The sequence below is a fragment of the Filicampus tigris genome, chromosome 8, assembly GCF_054856515.1.
Source record: "Filicampus tigris isolate MCC_2025a chromosome 8, RoL_Ftig_1.0, whole genome shotgun sequence".
In the NCBI taxonomy this organism is placed as follows: Eukaryota; Metazoa; Chordata; class Actinopteri; order Syngnathiformes; family Syngnathidae; genus Filicampus; species Filicampus tigris.
The window spans coordinates 14558880-14576963 of NC_141224.1; the positions used below are offsets into that span (position 1 = coordinate 14558880).

The 18084-nt window shown below is 40.2% G+C and overlaps 3 protein-coding genes across 10 annotated transcripts in view; 2 read left to right on the forward strand and 1 right to left on the reverse strand.

The window, feature by feature from the left end:
* Positions 1–18084, reverse strand: part of LOC147143861 (dynein axonemal heavy chain 11) — a 118829-nt gene that overhangs the window by 99231 nt on the left and 1514 nt on the right. The gene's annotated exons all lie outside the window — the stretch shown is intronic.
* sp8b (sp8 transcription factor b) lies at positions 1715–5299 on the forward strand. 2 transcript variants are annotated; one of them, XM_086037985.1, is made up of 2 exons: positions 1715–1735; positions 2013–5299. In XM_086037985.1, the coding sequence occupies exons 1-2, from the start codon at positions 1715–1717 to the stop codon at positions 3351–3353; spliced, it is 1362 nt and encodes a 453-aa protein (XP_085894111.1). In that variant the 3' UTR covers positions 3354–5299. The 2 variants fall into 2 exon arrangements, with proteins under 2 accessions (XP_085894111.1, XP_085894112.1); XM_086037986.1 differs by lacking the exon at positions 1715–1735 and adding an exon at positions 1794–1935.
* On the forward strand, positions 12571–18048 carry macc1 (MET transcriptional regulator MACC1). The gene is made up of 5 exons (XM_086037436.1): positions 12571–12729; positions 14193–14302; positions 14387–16392; positions 16554–16742; positions 17143–18048. The coding sequence occupies exons 2-5, from the start codon at positions 14200–14202 to the stop codon at positions 17344–17346; spliced, it is 2502 nt and encodes an 833-aa protein (XP_085893562.1). The 5' UTR covers positions 12571–12729; positions 14193–14199; the 3' UTR covers positions 17347–18048.

Consider the following 18084-nt stretch of genomic DNA (forward strand, 5'->3'; position numbering starts at 1 on the left):
ATATTTATAATATTAAAATACTAATTCATATTTTAAGATTTAAAATACTGCCGAACTGCAAATAAAATAAAACGTTCCCGATTTGATTTATTTTACTTTATCTAAAAATAGAGTGATTTATATTGTTTAAAATAAAATTTTAAAATTCATATAAGAATAATAACAATAATAATGTAATTACGTAAACATCAAATTAGAATAACGAATGGTACCAGCTATTAGCAACACGTGTAAAACGTGATGCAACGTCATTTAAATCTGCTTTTAATCAACATTTGCACCTGTCCGACATAATTTTAAAAATAACGTTGCCATTTTTTATACACCTGCGAGCAAAGTAGTGTGAATTAATACTGGGGGTGGAGGTGGGGGTGGGGGGAGCTTGGGTGCTTGTGTCCAATGGTAGAAACACAAGAATTAATCAGGCAGTCCATCTATCACGCTGTGTAATAAAGGAAGCGACATGGCCAAGGCAGATGATGTGATGAATAATCCCTGGTCGTTTTAATTAACTTTTCCCTGTCCTGTAATGACCAAGCTGGTCAACAGAGCCGGTCAATAAGCATGTTAATATCAAACAAATAAAAGTGTGGATGATTAAAAACCTCCCGTGTTATTAAATTTGAAATTCAAATGAAATGTACGCTTACAGTGCGCGCTGCATGCAAAATAGAGCCGAACGAGAGTGGCGTGCATCTGAACGCTGCATGCACGCTTTTGCCCCCAACTCCTTATTACGTAACAGCACCTTTAACAACATAAAATTTCAGTGTGCAAAGTGATGAACCCCATTCAACAGAAGTAACATTTATATTCGATATCCACCCGGAGCCTATAGTGCAATTACTTATTCCCATAAATAATCCAGACGCCAACACCTATACTGGCAGTTTTGCGTGTATATTATTATTATTAATATTATTATTATTGTCATTATTATTATTATTATTATTATTATTATTATTATCATTTTACAAAATGTGTACCATCTACTCATCAAAAGCGACGACATAATTGACGTCAATTATGTGAAAGTTATTTCAATATATAGGATCACACGGGTGGAGAACAGAGCAGCCTTTATATGCTGCTTGAGTTTGTTTATATTAAGTTTAAAGCATGAAAATTTGAATTTGAAGAGTAATAGCTGCCATGTGGTGCTTTTTAAAAATACTTTAGGAAGATGCTTTAGAGTTTAGACAAAAACGTGCTGTTACTTTGCATCCAAGCAAAAAGGGGTGATTTTTTTTTAATTAAAAACTTTTATTGGCCGCCTGCTCATCCTCCCTTGAAGCTGTTTTCTTCTAATTTATGGAAAGTGATGTTCTGTAAAAAATCTCAATAAGTGGCCCCCTAATTCCTCCCTCCTTATTCACTCTCATTTAACTTTACCTTCCTTCCGCTGTCTTTTATTATGGAGGGGGCGGCCTGGGGGGTGGAGAGCCCTGTCTATTGATGACCTCACGGGGGCCGTGCGGCGGCCGCGCGGCACGCTGGAGCCGCTGATTGGACGCCCGTGTCACAGCGCCACTTCAAAGCCGGAGAGGAGCCGCGGGACCGTGGAAGAATGGGCGGAACGCATCATTGTATTGCACACCTCTAAAAAAAAAAAAAAAAAGAAAGGAAAAGAAAAGAAAAAGAAAGAAAAAACACTGCCCGGATTCATAAATATAAAAAGATCCTCAGAGGAGGGCTGTATTTTTTTTTGTGTGTGATGGCAACTTCACTTCTAGGGGTGAGTCTCCGAAAAGGACTTTCTTACTGCTTCAATTAGTTCTTGTCATTGGCTGCTCCTCTCCTGCTTGGCTATAGGGGGATTACACTTTAAAATCTGGGGGCAAAGTTACAGCAAAGGCAGTGCTTAGCTTCTATTTTCGGTAGATGGGATCTAAGTTGTGTTTGGTGCGCTTCTCTCGTTTGTAAAAGTTTGCCCAGGTACGCATGAGATTCAAAGCGCCTTTGTTGTTCTTCGTAGAAGTGCCCGCTAACTTGCTGCTTTCGTGTCCCTTCAGGAGGAGCCGAGGTTGGGATCGACTCCTTTAGCCATGTTAGCTGCGACATGTAACAAAATAGGGAGTCCGAGCCCTTCGCCTTCCACCATTTCGGATAATTCCTCCTCTTTCGGGAAAGGCTTCCACCCGTGGAAGAGAGCCGCCGCCAGCAGCTGCAGCCTGGGCTCCGGCCTGTCCGGCTTCGGGGTGTCCCGCAACGGCTCGGGTATCACGGATTCGTTCAGCTCCAACGGCTCCACGGGCTCCAGCGCCTTCTCCCTCACGTCCGGCGCCTCACCCGGCTCCCACTTTGGAAACGACTACTCCGTGTTCCAAGCCTCCGTGTCGAACGGCTCCCAGGAGTCGAGCCATCAGCCGGTGTTCATCTCCAAGGTGCACACGTCCGTGGACAGCCTGCAGGGCATCTATCCGAGGATGAGCGTGGCGCACCCTTACGAGTCGTGGTTCAAGTCGTCTCATCCCGGCATCCCTGCGGGAGAGGTGGGGACCACGGGGGCATCCGCGTGGTGGGACGTCGGAGCCGGCTGGATTGACGTTCAGAACCCCAACGGAGCAGCACTACAGACGTCGTTACATTCCGGTGGACTGCAGACGTCCTTGCACTCTCCCCTGGGCGGATATAATTCTGAATATTCCACTTTAAGTCACTCTGCCTTCAGTACAAACCCCTCTCCGCACCTGTTGACCACCGGCCAGCACCTGATGGACGGCTTCAAACCGGTGCTCTCCTCTTACCCGGACACAACCCCATCTCCGTTAACCGGTGCGGGGGGTACCATGCTCTCCGGGGGTCCGCCTGCCTCCTTAGCGGCGTCCCCCAGGTCATCTGCGCGGCGCTACTCGGGCAGAGCCACCTGCGACTGTCCCAACTGTCAGGAGGCAGAGAGACTGGGACCGGCTGGCGCCAGCCTCCGGAGGAAGGGCCTCCACAGTTGTCACATCCCCGGCTGCGGGAAGGTTTACGGGAAAACGTCCCACCTCAAGGCGCACTTGCGCTGGCACACCGGCGAGCGGCCGTTCGTGTGCAACTGGCTCTTTTGCGGCAAGCGCTTTACGCGTTCCGACGAGCTCCAGCGACACTTACGCACGCACACCGGGGAGAAAAGGTTCGCCTGCCCGGTGTGCAACAAGAGGTTTATGCGAAGCGACCACCTTAGTAAGCACGTCAAGACTCACAGCGCCGGTGGGTCGGCCGGTTCGGGCTCCGGCGGCAGCGGGGGAAAGCGGGGGAGCGATACCGAAAGCGAGCACAGCGCACCGGGGAGCCCCCCGTGCCACTCCCCGGACCTGTTGCACCAGGCCGAGGCGAGGCAGGGTGTGGTGGGCATGAACGGCCTCTAACTCCGCTTCCTTGACGTTAAACGTGTGTGAACCACAAGAAAGTGCAGGAATGGTCTGGAGGGACATGACAGTGCTGGACATTACTGTACGTACTGTGTGCGTAATGCGCCTTCACGAGTGTCGTTCAGAATGGGGAAATAGGCCTATACGTTTCTCAATAAGGACACTACACGAGTGTGCGCACAAAGTTCCATCGTTAGGCCTTTAGCATTTTCTGACTTGACGATTAAAAAGTACTTTGGTGGATGTAACATTTAAAGGCCAACACATTTCTTGAATTGTCCTTATACCCAACATGCAACATCTTAACTGTCATTAATAAAATAGGTCTATACATTTCCCAAATAGGACATGACAGGGAATACACTTTAGTGTATGCACAATATATGTCATTTATTAAGAAAATGAGCCCATGTATTTCTCCATAAGAGCACGAAAAAGTGCACACTAATTCCTGTCATTTTTTTTTAAGGGAAACCAGGCATATACATTTTTTTCAACGACTAGACAGTGGACAACATTTAGTGTATGCACAAAACTCCATCGAATTTAAATTCGGCCTGTACAATTTTATGAAAGGGCATTCAAGTGTATATATACTTAAGTATATGCACAGGAATGGTCATTTATGAAGAAAATAACTAACATAAGAAAATAAACAACATTATCTGTATCTATGAATGATGTAATTTACTGAAAAGAAATGGGCTTACACATTTTTCAGTAGAGACATAAATGTGTAACTATAATTTAGTGTATAGTATACGCACACTGATCCACGTCATTAATTGAGAAAATAGGCCTGCGCTTTTTTTCCTGTTGGGAAATTAAAGTGTATATCTTAATAATGTATTCACAACGATCTATTGCATTTATTACCATCCATGCACACTAATAATTAAGTACATAATGCTTAATAAACTTAAGTGTACGAAGCTCCATGTCAATTGTTGGGGAAATATAGGCCTATGCATTATTGAGCAAGGACGTGACAGTGAACATGTAGTGCAATGCTCCATCATGTGTCATTTATTGAGAAAATAGACATAATTTTTTATTGACATGTTGCTGTTCCAATAGAAATATCCCCGTGTAAAAGTGAGAGAGAAAAAAAGTTTGGTTCACGCCTTAACCTGTATTTTTTGGAGGGGCTGCAAAAAGATGTGCTGTCATACATTTTGTTCACGGGCAAACTCTGGCACTTTATATTACTGAGAAGGAGAGATTAACATATAGCTCGGTTGTGGAATAAATGGGCTATAATTGTGGGGTGGTTTTGTTATATCGGACCGCCACACACACAACACACACACACACCTTGTGTCCAGTCCACATGTGCGTCAAGGCAAGTTTGCAGTTGAGGAGGTCCTTTATGACTGGAAATGTGCTGTAAATATTGAACCACGTAGGTTAGAATATACGCCCATGTCAAAGGTGAGTAATGTATTTGTCCAGGAGACGATTTTGTATAGCTATTTCTAGTTGTATATGGACTCTAGTAAATATTTGAAAATATACGAAGATGTACTTTGGATTTGTTTGTTTGCTTATTTTGCTTTGACATGATATGAAATGTATTGTGGGGAGTTCTATTTAACCACGACTTTTCTTGTATTTAGGGGTCTATATCATTAGGCGCACTTTTGAATATATTTGTAAGGTTTGGAAATGAGTTACTGTTTACCCACTCTTGTTTTTTTTATTTTTTTTATTTAAGTAAGCATGTTGTAAAGTGATTTTAATTTTACAATGATATCCTTTTTTCCTCCTTTTGAGAATGGCTTTTTATGTGAGCCACTCAATAAAGTCAGTATGGACTCAGAATCACTTTGTTGGGTCGATTAAATGATTGGCAATGAAACTGATATTTTTCTGTGAATGGAAATCATTCTATGTTATTTTGAAGCATTTTTCAAGTGGGTTAAATTTTCCCCTCGCAAGCTGGTTCATATTTCACATCAACAGGGTCTTCCTTTTGTTAATTAATTAATTTTCAATGATTGGTTGAATACAAAAAAAAACGGATGTAGGCGGGTGTAAGAATCAACAATTAAAAAGATATATCGCAATTTAGGCTGAATTTGAAAAAATGTTTATGAAAATTCCTTCAGGCCGAACCAAGAGCAGCTCTGTGAGTTAACGTTCATTAATTTGACTTCAAGTTTGACGTCATTTACATTGCAGTATTTTGATTTTTTATTGAGAACGCTGCCTTCTGATTCTTGTGCCAGATGCTATTGATATTGAATATGCACAAAGACCATGTCTTTTTAAATTAATTGAGTGATCAAAGCTTAGTGTATATTCCAAATGACACCGTTCCGCAATCGAATGTGTTTGAACAGAAATAAGTGACAACACTCTGTACACGTTTTATAAATGTGAGAACATGCATGCGTGTGGCGGCGGCACGAGGGGCAAGATCCCTTTTCACTTGATGCAAATAAACGCTGCAACTAAACGCCAATATATTTGTCCACTGTAAATTTTATTTTACATTTTGAAAAGGCATCTTTGCATTCAAGAGCAAACTGTACAAAACTAGTCATAGACTCGAAGTTCCAGTTTATTTTATGAAGTAGCTTGAAAACAATTCGTTTCTAGTAGATGCATGATCATTCTATATGAATACAAAGTAAAAAAAACAAAACATGTTTATACTATTGAACTGTTGTGTGTTTTTAATTTAATTTAAACTGTTTCTTCTGATTACAGTGTTTATGAACATCAAGGCGAATTCAGCTTCGTTTGCATTGGTGTTGCACAACACAGAGAAATGCAGGCATGCAAGCGGAGATAAGGGTTAATGTAACTTTAAACTATAATGGCAAAGTGTACGAAACAAAAAATATAAGTGTTAAACGTGGCATTTATACATTCCTACAAAATGTAATATCGGGAAACAGTTTTTATAGTCACCTCTGTTCAATGCTCTTGAAGGGGAAGGAGGAAACCGTCGAGTTGAAACTTCAGTTTGCAACCTTTTAGCGCCCTCTCTTGTTTAAAATGTTTTGGCAGACCTTATAAGTTCTGATAAGTAAGTTTGAATTCTGGCAAAACTCAATGGAATCAAATTTTGGTTTTAGATAATAATATAACCCTAAATTATGCAGTGGTATATATGGTTTTTTGTGTGTGTGTGTGTGTGTGTGGGGGGGGGGGGGGGGGGGGGGGTTCTATAAATGTGACTGATCGCGTTATTTAATACGATACCGTATATTTATACTGCAATACATATAGACTATGGTATATGTGCATCTGTAACATATAGGAATAAACATTTATCAAACTTTCGTTACGCAACGGAATTGATGAAAAATAATCCCATTGACCACTTCATTACTTACACCTGCACAATATACACTGAAAAAAAACTGTGCTGAATTTACTCAATTTTATTTCATCAAGTGGTTGCACAAAATAAAATCATATGGATGCAGATACATTTTTAAGCAAAAGTCTGGTCTACTTTAAAAAAATATTCGGAACCAGATTATTTTTATTTTGTGCAACCACTTGATAAAATAGAATTGAGTAAATTGAACAAAAACTTTTTTCAATAGGCTAATCGGGTGGAACACAATAGCTGAATCAAAAATGGTGCCTTGTATCCATATAGGCCATTTTTAATTGACGCTGTCAGACAGGAAAAATTCAACAGTGTGTTTATTATTGCGGTTGTAATTTGCACTAGTGTGAAACCATACTGCATCCAAATGATTGTGAGCCTCTCATGTATCAAAACTTGTGTGGACTATCGGACGATGTTGTCTTATGATCTTCTTATTCTTACACAGAATGAATACATACATCCACACCAAAACTGTCAAAAAAGAAGTTGATGTATGATTTTGTGAATGTTTAATGTTACTCTTCTCTATATGAAAACAAAGGTATATGAAGCCTTTGGTCAAGTGAGATTGTCAGGCCATCTGCAGTTAGCTTCCTGAAGAGGCCATCGTCACCATCACCTGCACTCCACAAGGGTGCAAGAAGAGAGTCATGATCAGAGGGCATCGTGGATGAAGAACACGGCAGTAGAATCAAACAGTGTTTGAAGCCAAACCCCTTATTGACCCAGTCAATTGGAACACAAGGAACAGTCTCAAAATCAACTGTTGCAAATCTTTCCCCAGACAAAATCACAGACTTGGTAAACACCACTGCCATCAAACTGACCAATTTTGAGCTACAGACAATTGGATAATACTCAAAGCTTGGTAAAAGAAGTCAGAGTAATTGTACCACAGGGTACCCTTTTCAAAGTTTTCAGCAATTTAGACTCATTTTTGTAACCAGGTGGCTCCTCACCTGTTGAATTGAGTGAAAGAATCAAATGGCGATTTGCAATGTAAAAGTATACATGATACAAAAATAAAAGTGTATTTCCTTTTGCTTGATTGTGTTGGGACTCCATTTTATTTTTTGATTTGACCTTTATTTCCCAACCTTTACTAAGTAAAGAACCCCCCCAATCTCACTGTAGAGCAGCAATAAAGGTACAAAATACTCAATTCACTCAGAAATTCTCTCATTCAATGTGAAATCTGTGTCTGTTTAATTGAATATAACATTAAGGCTACTGATGACTTATTCTATTATTTAAATGGCAACAGGTGGATATACAGCCTGATGGTACCTTCTTGCACTCTAGTGGAAGAGCATTTCATTGTCCTACCCTGATGACCTCAATACATTAGTGTGCCACGGCACCCTGGGTGTGGATCAATGCTTCGTTAAACCACGTAAAAGACCATTTGACACCAAGGCATATACGACTCACAAAACATACAGTATATCACAAATACAAACATACATAAGTACAATGAGGGCCTTGTAGACCAAGGGCAGCCAGTGTGCCTGGTACACGCGGCCCTATCTGAAGAAATAATTCCTTTGAGAATGTTGCAAGCCTTACTGACAGTCCTAATCCATCATGATGGGACTTAAACCACCAGCGGGCTAAACCAGCTAAAGAAATAAAGCGATAAACTGAAAAACTGATATCACTAAACAGTTTCTAACCCCATCCAACATTTTGAAAAATCATGAGCACGAATTAGAGATGTAAGTCTGTTTTCTGAGCACTGTGGAGGTGCCCAAAAGCAAGCCACTCAAGGGTGCAACACTCATAACCTCCAAAGGCACCAAAAGTGATACAATGTCATCCACAACCAACATTTTCTGGAGAAAATATACGTTAAAAGGCTAATAAAAGTAACTATCGTGCACATCAGCAAATCTTGTGGACTTTCATTCTAACCCACCACTGAGTTTTGCTTTTTAAAATTATTTAACATGGTTAAATTTGTTTTGAAATTTGAAAAACTTGGAACAGATTGTTTCCATATTTGGAGGTTCCGCAAAAATACAGCAGAAAGAAGAGATCATTTCAATTTGAGCATTAAATTGATATGATACATTTGTAGCCATGTTACTTTATCTACTCCATCACTGTAACATTTGAACAGATGAAGTGAAACATATAAATAAAAGTATATACGTAAAATGATACAATTTTTTTTTGTTTTACTTTATCAGTTATCCAGATCCTACTGAAATGTGTTGAACAACACAAACTGAAGGTTTGATCCAGATTAGAATAAATATTGTACAACATTATCTAATCCGATTTCAGGATGGGTTTTTTTTCCACTTTTGAGCAACCCATTTTCAAGATTTGATCCAATCAGATAAGGAAAATCCTGTCTGATTACTTTTGAACAAGTGGCCGTAAGTGTTGTTGGCTTGGTGAACTGAAAACCAAGAATGGCCGTTGAGAAAGAAACGAATATTAGAGAAATGGCACCACCATGTGGCTCAGAGGTGAAAATGCATTAACGTTGAGCCACGACATCAAGTTACTTGCTAACTGAAAACAAATACAAGAAACAAACAACATAGCAACGTCGTATACGTTCACCAAATGTAGAAAAGCGTCCCAAGACTAGAAATTGATCGAATTCTTCAACAATAATCATAATGAGTGTAGAATAAGTAAATAAATGTGTATCATTTGCATGTTAAATCATGAAATTGTTTGTATTTTCCTAAAGAAGTAAAGTCTTAAAATGCACAGCGATAAGATGAGGTGTAATGTCAACAAAATATTATTACAGTGAACAAAAATTTCACATTATGCATTCCAATGATAATTAAAGTACAGTTAAGTATTTAGCCACAAGGGAGCATTTTAACAAAGATCAGTTATTTCAGTACGCAGTTACGTACTGCGTTCCTTTGGCACAAAACAATATTGGCAAGCCATCATCTGGAGCTGAATGAGCAAAGGCAGGCGCTAATAAAAAAATATTTATAATTTAAATGTAAATTAAGAGTTTAACGTGAATAGGAGGTCAGAAAGGTACCCAGGTCAAGGTTGGAGGGTCGCGGCCGGATCGTCAAAAAAGGGTCAAGTGCCCAGCTCTGTCAGATAGTATAAATATATTAAATACTGTACATTTAAGTACTTATTTCCCCGTAACACCACCTCTGTGGCCGCTGTTGCACTGGCATATTTTGAATGTATTGCTGGACCAAAAGGCAAGCTACACTTGAAAAGTTTTTCATTACATTTTTAAAAAAAATGTTTTTCATTGTTTTACATTTAAACCTTTATTAGTTAATGTATCTTTATTTATCATTTTCAATTTATCTCACAAATACCAAAAATGTATTCATTCCTCAAACACGCACAGCTCCACACAAATTCCCATCTGCACCACTTTCACTTTTAGTAAAAAAAATCTTCCGAGTTGAACTCTTTTACATGATTGTATTAAGTTCATTTTGTCTTCCTTGTTATCTATATTTTGGTGGTTCATATATAACAGACAATCGTGATTTTAGGTCGCTTAATTACCTGACATGTTTCGGCGTGTACTTCCGCCTTCATCAGAGTCACTGAGTGACTGAGTGAGTGTCACTGAGTGACTCTGGTGAAGGCGGAAGTACACGCCGAAACATGTCATGTCAGGTAATTATACGACCTGAAATCACGATTGTCTGTTATATATGAACCAACCAAAATATATCTTTTACAGTAAGTTACAGTAGTATCAAGCAAGGGTTAGAAGTTCGAAATTGGATTTCAAAGCAGGTGTTAGGGTTTCATGGACAGTTCTGGGTATTTCATGGACAGTATTTGTATTTGTATTTTATTTTTTTAAAGTATACAGAGACAGTGCATATTAATTAAACAGTTTCCCGTAAATATGACAGATTATAGCTAATGGCTAATTTCCACCTGTTGTCCCTGTGGCAGGTTGATGTTATAACATCATACAAGTTTAAAATACAGTACAATTTCAGAGAAGAAAAATAATACAATAATGGACAGCCATAAGTACATTGAATAAGACCGAGTATGTGTCTGATTTGTAAAGTCCTACAGTGCTAGGTTTCATACACGTTAAAGTGCTTTAGTGCAAAGTGCTTGAATGTTTAAATGCTAGGTGCTAGAGCAGTCACGACCAAATTCCGGCCCAGGGGCCAAATGCGGCCCGCGGTCAAATTTTATTCGGCCCACACACCCTCTGTCATAGAATTAAGAACGTCTTAATTCTGGCCCGTAGCCCAGTTGACAATCTTATTAAATACACTCTAATTGCAATTTCACATTTAAACGCAAGAGGGCAGCAGCAGCAGCACTCTGTCCAACTCCATAATCCCTATAAAACCCCATAAACATTATTTCCTTCCTACCTCACTTTGTCCACCTCAAAGTAAATCTACAAATGTATACTCTATCTACTTTTGGCCTACCCTGCATAAGCTGTAACATGTGCACTAGTTCAAGTCCACCCTTAAGTAGTTTTCAGTTTGACTATGAGTATGCAATTAATTTATTTCTGTATTTATTGCTTCATTATCTTTAATCTGACACAAGATGTCGTTGGGTGTAGCTCTGTGTATCATTTTGTTCTTTTGTATAGAAAAACAAGTCTTTGTATAAATGAAAAGCTGCACTTTCTTTGACATTCTAAAGGTCTAATGTGTAGAATTTAGTGCCATCGAGTGGTGAACTAATTTGAATGCAACGACCTAAGATCGAAGTGCATGCATTTTGAAGCACGTGTACTACGATGCCTCAGAGAGACCCCACGTTGCAAGCCTACCACCACTTTCTTCAGCAGAGGTACAAGCAAAAATGTCATCACAAATGATTTCTAGGATTCCCTCAAATGGCCAAGTAAGTGCATTGCATTTGTTACACATGCTATAGTCATGATGTGGAGGAACTATGTTCTCTAAGTTTGTCTCCTTTGCATACCTGTCAACTCAGGGGTGTACTGAATCTTACAAAAGTTGTAATTTGCCCTAACATACCTGTATATAATCTTACACAGTACACATTATTTTTTAATGGCTGCTGTCACGTGATTGGAAATCATCTAAAAAATTGTTTTAAAAACTAAACACGATGTTTTAAAAGTGAAGGAAATTTGCAATTTTGGTATTTTAGCAAGAAACATCATCAATGCACATACAGTAATTTGCTGTGGCGAGCCACATGAAATGTGAAATTAAATGAAATTAAATGAAATGAGATCTGGCCCCCCGGCCTTGAGTTTGACACTTGTGCTCTAAGTGAAGTGAAGAAATGAAAGTCGTTTATTTTCTTATCATCTAACACACACAAACACACTATATGCCCATCCCCCAACACACGAACCCACACACATCGGTCAAGCCCCCCTTATCCACAGTAGACAAAAAGTCTTGGCGCCGTGCCTATTTATAAACCCACTATAGCGTTCATATAGTTAATGAGTAAATGGTTAATTAGATAGCATGGCTGCTGTCCTTGACGGGATTAACTCCAGTTAACCTTCGTTTGGGGTTTTATCACATGAAAGAGCAGTACCCAGAGTAAAATCAATAAAAAAAAAAAAAATTACATTTAAAAAAGCTAACCTTCAGAGAACTATAAGTACTTAGCATGCGTTGGAAACATATTTGAATAGCACTATTTGCTGCGTTGTATTCTTTATGTTTTCTTCAAATTGAATAACATTTGTTTTAATCACACATGTTTACTTATTGCCTTCCTGTCCGACATCATTCGTCAGCGGCACGCTTATCTGGAAGCTCTCGAAACCGCCGCTGAGTTTCAGGTGTTGTAACGTCTAGTGCGTAAACACAAAGGTGCAATGTGGGAGTTGTAGTACCGCGCAGAGGGAAAGCCCCTCTTCCTCCAAGCTAATGTGACCGACTCAGACTCGTAGTCCCAACATGCTCTGTGTGTGTGGAGGCAGAAAGGAACTGTGACGGAGACACGCTTCACAAGTCTAAAAACAAAGTGTCAATGTTTGAGGAGCGGACTCTTTTTGTGACTGCGTACCCGAGGAAAAACTACAAACATCTCATGCCGACGGTGAGAGATTCTTTTCTTTGAAAGTTACGTCGTTTATGGCTCAAGACTGAAGAGGCCAGTGTATCTTAAGTGTCATAAACGTGTAACCACGAGACACGCACACACGCGCGCGCGCACACCCCCACGCGCACACACACGCACACACTTGTTGAGACGATACTACACTTTTAGCTGTTTTGTGGCGTGGACTGCTTCCATTTGAATTATATTCAAATATTATGAAAATGTCCGTTTTATTATATTTGCTGAGATCATACAGTGCTGACATTTTGTACATGGACAGAGAGGACTCTAAACCTCGCAATGCCTGACAAGACCAACCTGTTTTTGTGCACTGGTTTTAGGACAGCGCATTATTGATGACTGACTCACTGTGACATGTCATAAATGGGTTGATCTTCTTGACACTAACAAGTGACACATAGACAACTGAGGCTTTCTTCCACTGTGGATGCTGTTTCTCTACAAGAGAGACATGCAGACATGCCGTCTGTCCTGTGAAAAATAACTTGAACAATCGATGTTTTTGGTGCATTTGTTGTTTTAATCGTTATGTAAAATGTTTACACTTGGGCCATAGCTGACAGGTATTCGCAGTTGAGATTACTTTGCTGATTCTTTTCTCAAGTCTAGTTGACCAATGGTGCATGGAGAATGTAAGCAAATGCTGATATTTACTTTTTTCCTCTCACCTTATAGTCACCAAGATATTTTCATGCAAATAAAACATGAAACAATTATTTAATATTCAAACGTGTTTGTTTCTATTTAGGAAATGTTTTGCTGTTTATTTATACTATATTACTATTTAAATGAACATGAGTATAACTGTCATGTTATGGAATTGAGAGGAGGATGGCTTAGAATATCATTTTGCTGTCATAGGCAAAGTACAGTGGAACAACCAGGGTCAGATAATCCATTATAGAATAGTTCTCAGTGGTTGTAACTCACGGGAAATAATGGACAGTTGCATAATACAGTGGGTCGAACCGTCCCATAATGTCACCATAATGAAATCTATATTAACAACAGAGGTAATGCTATAAGTAGCATTCGAATATTCTTTGCTGTAGTACAAGTGTAAAAAAGAAATTGTAATAAGACTTAATGAATCCATTGGCGTCATCGTGTCTTAACACTATATCAGTTAAAGTTCCCATGGGGGCTATGTCACGGTCTCTTTCGCCATTCACTCAAGCGAGGAAGAAGTATAACACGTTTTACATTTTTATTTTTAAATTAAAAATGTGTGACTCTATTTGGAAGAGGTAACATGATTAGATTTGGTCTTAAACAGTAAGTGATATCACAGAAACTATTGCCTTAAGTATTGCATTAACTTTGCTGTTTGTTTACAACTTGCAATGTAAAAATTTGTTATTTTTTTTGTAAAGGGGGTATTTGGCACACCCGCAAAATTACTGCTTTCTCTTAGCATTTTTTTTAATTTTTTTTTACAGATGAAATATGGCAAACTCCTTGCCGTGTGCAGGGAGTCTTGTAAGGAGCAAATCTGAGGGGACACTGATTGATCTGGATGAAAATGCTTTGAATAATGAAGATCGTTATGGTAATGGTCTTAAAATTGTAACCAATATCATTTAAGATAAGTGCTCAAAGTGGAATTACTGATCAAATAATTCCTCTTCAATAGGTGGAAATGTGCCTCAAACAAGAGAGAGCGATGATAAGTCAAGACAAAATCCCTTTTGGAACAAGCTGTCTGGGTCTAATCCTTTCCTAGATGACATTGTACACAACAACTCAGATAAGCTTATTTCCAACACATCCGACACATTCACGGGGATTGCAAACCACCTGGCCACAGAAAATGGGGACACTATTAGCACATCCTCCGATGAGGGCAATGTGGGGAACTTTCTGGAAAAGACTAACAACAGATCGGGTAGATGGAAGAGTGCCACAGACATCCTGGATGGCAATTTTGAGAGGAAGGCACCAAAGAGGGGGAACAGCTTCAAACCGCCACAACCTGTTCTAAATCCTGATTTTGAGTGGCTAAAAAATGATAGAGAAGCCTATAAAATGGCTTGGCTGAGCCACCGGCAGTTAACCCGCTCTTGCCTGGACCTAAATCTGATAAGCCAGAGTCCCGGATGGGCTCAGACTCAGGCAACAAACTTTCAGGTCATCTGCAAAATCGGCCATGATGGAGGCACAGTCCACCTGCCAGACTCTGAAATTAGTATTGATGTCCCAGAGGGCCACATCCCTCCTGGTGAAGTTCAGGAAGTAACACTGAAGGCAATGCTGGACCCTCCCCCTGGACTCAACACCAACTACGTTACCACGATGAGTCCACTTCTGGAAGTAGTGCTCAGCAACGGCAACACAAAGGGTTCAATCGCCCTGAAAATTAAGCTCTCTGGAGAAGTGCGGAGCGACCCGTTAAGTCAGGTCCTGACCACGGTGGTCGGACTCTTGTCTTGCAAACGAGAAGGACCCTATATCAGAGTGAATGACTGTGACATTTTCAAGAACATGATGCAGATGAAGCTCCAGCAGCTGAAGACACATTTTTATGTGATAGCAGTCGCAGAGGCCTCAGCCATTCAGTCTCCGGCTACGTCAGTCTGGGATTACCTTCACCGCCAAATTACAGTTGCTGTTTATGGCCCGAGGTACATCCATCCATCGTTCAAGGTTGTAATAGTAGTGTGTTGTCACGAGGAGGTACCATCAAAGCTTCCCTTTTCAGATATTTGTCGAGGAAACAAACAACTGCCTCCACTTGTGCTGCAGCTCTGGGGAGCACATCACCTCAGGCCTGACGACCTGCATGACCTGTTTGTCAGCACTTGTATCAAGGGCTCCATGTTTAAAATAAGTCTTGAGGACAAGGTGAAAGAAGTGAGGCAGAGCCAGCTGAAAATAGGGACAGTGCTGCATTTACCGGTTGCCTTAACTTATGCTAGCAACAATGACATCAGGCCTTTTCAGTTAGACCTGCAAGTAACTGAATCAAACTCGACAGTTGTTGCATGTTTCCACGTCCCTTCGCCTCCCGCAGCACCCATTCGATGTGAAAAACGCATTCCAACCCAAAAGGTTGTCGAGAAGTCCAGGACATCCTCTATTCCCGAAGATCGGTTGCCAGAATCACCCATATTTAAAGACGGACCTGTGAACCTCAAATGGTACGGTGCAGCCCTAAAATCAGTTCTCCGTCAGTCACGTGTGGACTATCTACTGGAGTACTTCAAGGGAGACACTGTGGCTCTCCTTTCAAAGGCAATTGTTAGATCAGTGGGGAATTCAAAGGGAAAGGAGTGGTACATTGGATTCCTGAGGGGCAGAATTGGTTTGGTACATTGCAAAAATGTCAAGATCATTACAGCAGATCAAGTCATTGACTTTTCCGGCATTCGCATGACCACCAAGGTGCTCCTGGACAACATGACACTGCCCTTCAAGAAGCTAACATACATGTACTCGGCCATCCAGACACTAGTCACAGAGCACGTGACTAACTGGAGGGCTTTTGCAGATGCGTTAGGGTATTACAATCTGTCCCTGGACAGCATCACTCGCAGAGTTGCTGAAACGGAGGCTGATAAGGTGGCCTGCGTGCTGGAAAAGCTGAAGGAAGACTGCCACGCTGAGAATAGTGAAAAGAAATTCCTTCACGAACTCATGACTGTAAGTAGAACATTGAGCATCATTTGAAAAGTCCACAACGACACTGTCAACACTTGACATCAGTTTTTTGTTGTCACACAATACTCCGTAAACACTCTCCCCCACCTCCCAGTCATCTCACTCTTCGACTAGCAACATACTGCGCCTGTTTGTCTTTTAAGGGTCTGTTAAAGATGGACAGCATCAATCTTGTGGCCCAGCTGATTCAGAATACAGTTATCCTGTCCACCGCTGTGGAGCTGGGGATTCGATGGAGAGAACTCGCTGACAAAATGGGAAAGCTGACCAGTGCTCAGATTGCTGTCTATGAGGCACCACACAGAGGAAAGAATGGAGAAGTTGGGCCTCAGGTCAGTTCACCAGACTTTCCTGAACCGCAGTTATTGGGATGATACTGTGGCCTTATAATAAGGAGAGTGTTGTCCGTTATTGTCAATGTTATTGGTGGACCAATTGCTTGTTTTGGCACTTTTGTTTCAAAGATGAGAGCAGTGCTCAAACACATTTTGCTAAATGCTAAAATAATTGGACATTGTATATTCCAAGGCTTGTTATCATGCCGTGGTTAACAAACACATTTGTTAATTTAGTTCATGTAGTTTATGATTGTTGTGTGTTGATTAACACATGTTTGTCTACAGCTGTTGATTTGTTTTAAAAACGTCTTAAAAGTATATTACACTTTCCAACAGATGGGGCAGCTCATGCGATTGAAAAAAAATTATATTTTCGTTCCTCACTGTCTTACAGTTGATGTGGAAACCTGCTTACGACTTCCTGTTCTCCTGGAGTCAACGTTATGGAAACAGTTACAGAGACATGATTCAAGACCTTCACCTGGTCCTAGATAAGATGAAGAACCCCACCACTAGACAGTGGAGACAGCTGACCGGTGCTCTCATCACAGTCAACTGCCTCGATCTCTATCGGGCCTCTGCATACCCAAAGACCTAAGCACTTTGTAATCAGAGCATGCTATTGTCCCTGCACGTCTTCTGTTTGTTTATCGTATGTCTTTGTCCTTTAACTGCAACTGTGATCGGCCTGTTTTGAAAAACAAATGGGGGAGAAAAAAAAACGTAGGCCAGTTTGTTCATTAGCACATTGTGTTTATGATAATGAGATAACGCACTACAGTAAAATTCACTTTGGAATTTTTCGGCACTGAAACTGCAATTTATGGTATTTCTTTTTTGCTCATAAAATGTCAACGTTCATCAAATAATGATTACAAAATGTTGTGTTGTACTTTTTTTTTTCACTACAATACTGTGCACTTCCAGACTACTTGTTCCTTTGAATGGAGGTTACATCACTGTTGTAAACGTTCGCATCAGTTGATCTGAAACACATCGCATCTGAGTTTGGACACAAAGAAATGTGAAAGTTACTTACGTGTACTCAACTATATCATTTATACGTATTTCCTGAATGTTCTCCCAGAGTGATAATGTGCTTGATATTTTGTATTGTAACGTTGCACCATTCCTTCCAATACATTTGTTGCCAAATGTTTTTAAGATGCACTACGGATCAGTGTTTAGAGTGGTGCCATACTCGATAAAGAAATGAAGTGATGCATTGGATGGAAATATGAACTGCAATAACCCACCAGAAGGAATCACATTTCGATTATACAGTAAATGAAAAACAGTATGTGTGACTGCATGTAGTTTGATGTTATGCATTTTT

Bases quoted from the DNA above. Each gene is read 5' to 3' on its own strand.
- sp8b (XM_086037985.1), top strand. From the start codon at position 1,715: ATGGCAACTTCACTTCTAGGG. The intron at 1,736-2,012 runs GTGAGTCTCCGA...GTGTCCCTTCAG, and splicing joins TGGCAACTTCACTTCTAGGG to GAGGAGCCGAGGTTGGGATC.
- macc1 (XM_086037436.1), top strand. From the start codon at position 14,200: ATGGCAAACTCCTTGCCGTGTGCAGGGAGTCTTGTAAGGAGCAAATCT. The intron at 14,303-14,386 runs GTAATGGTCTTA...CCTCTTCAATAG, and splicing joins GAATAATGAAGATCGTTATG to GTGGAAATGTGCCTCAAACA. The intron at 16,393-16,553 runs GTAAGTAGAACA...TTGTCTTTTAAG, and splicing joins TCCTTCACGAACTCATGACT to GGTCTGTTAAAGATGGACAG.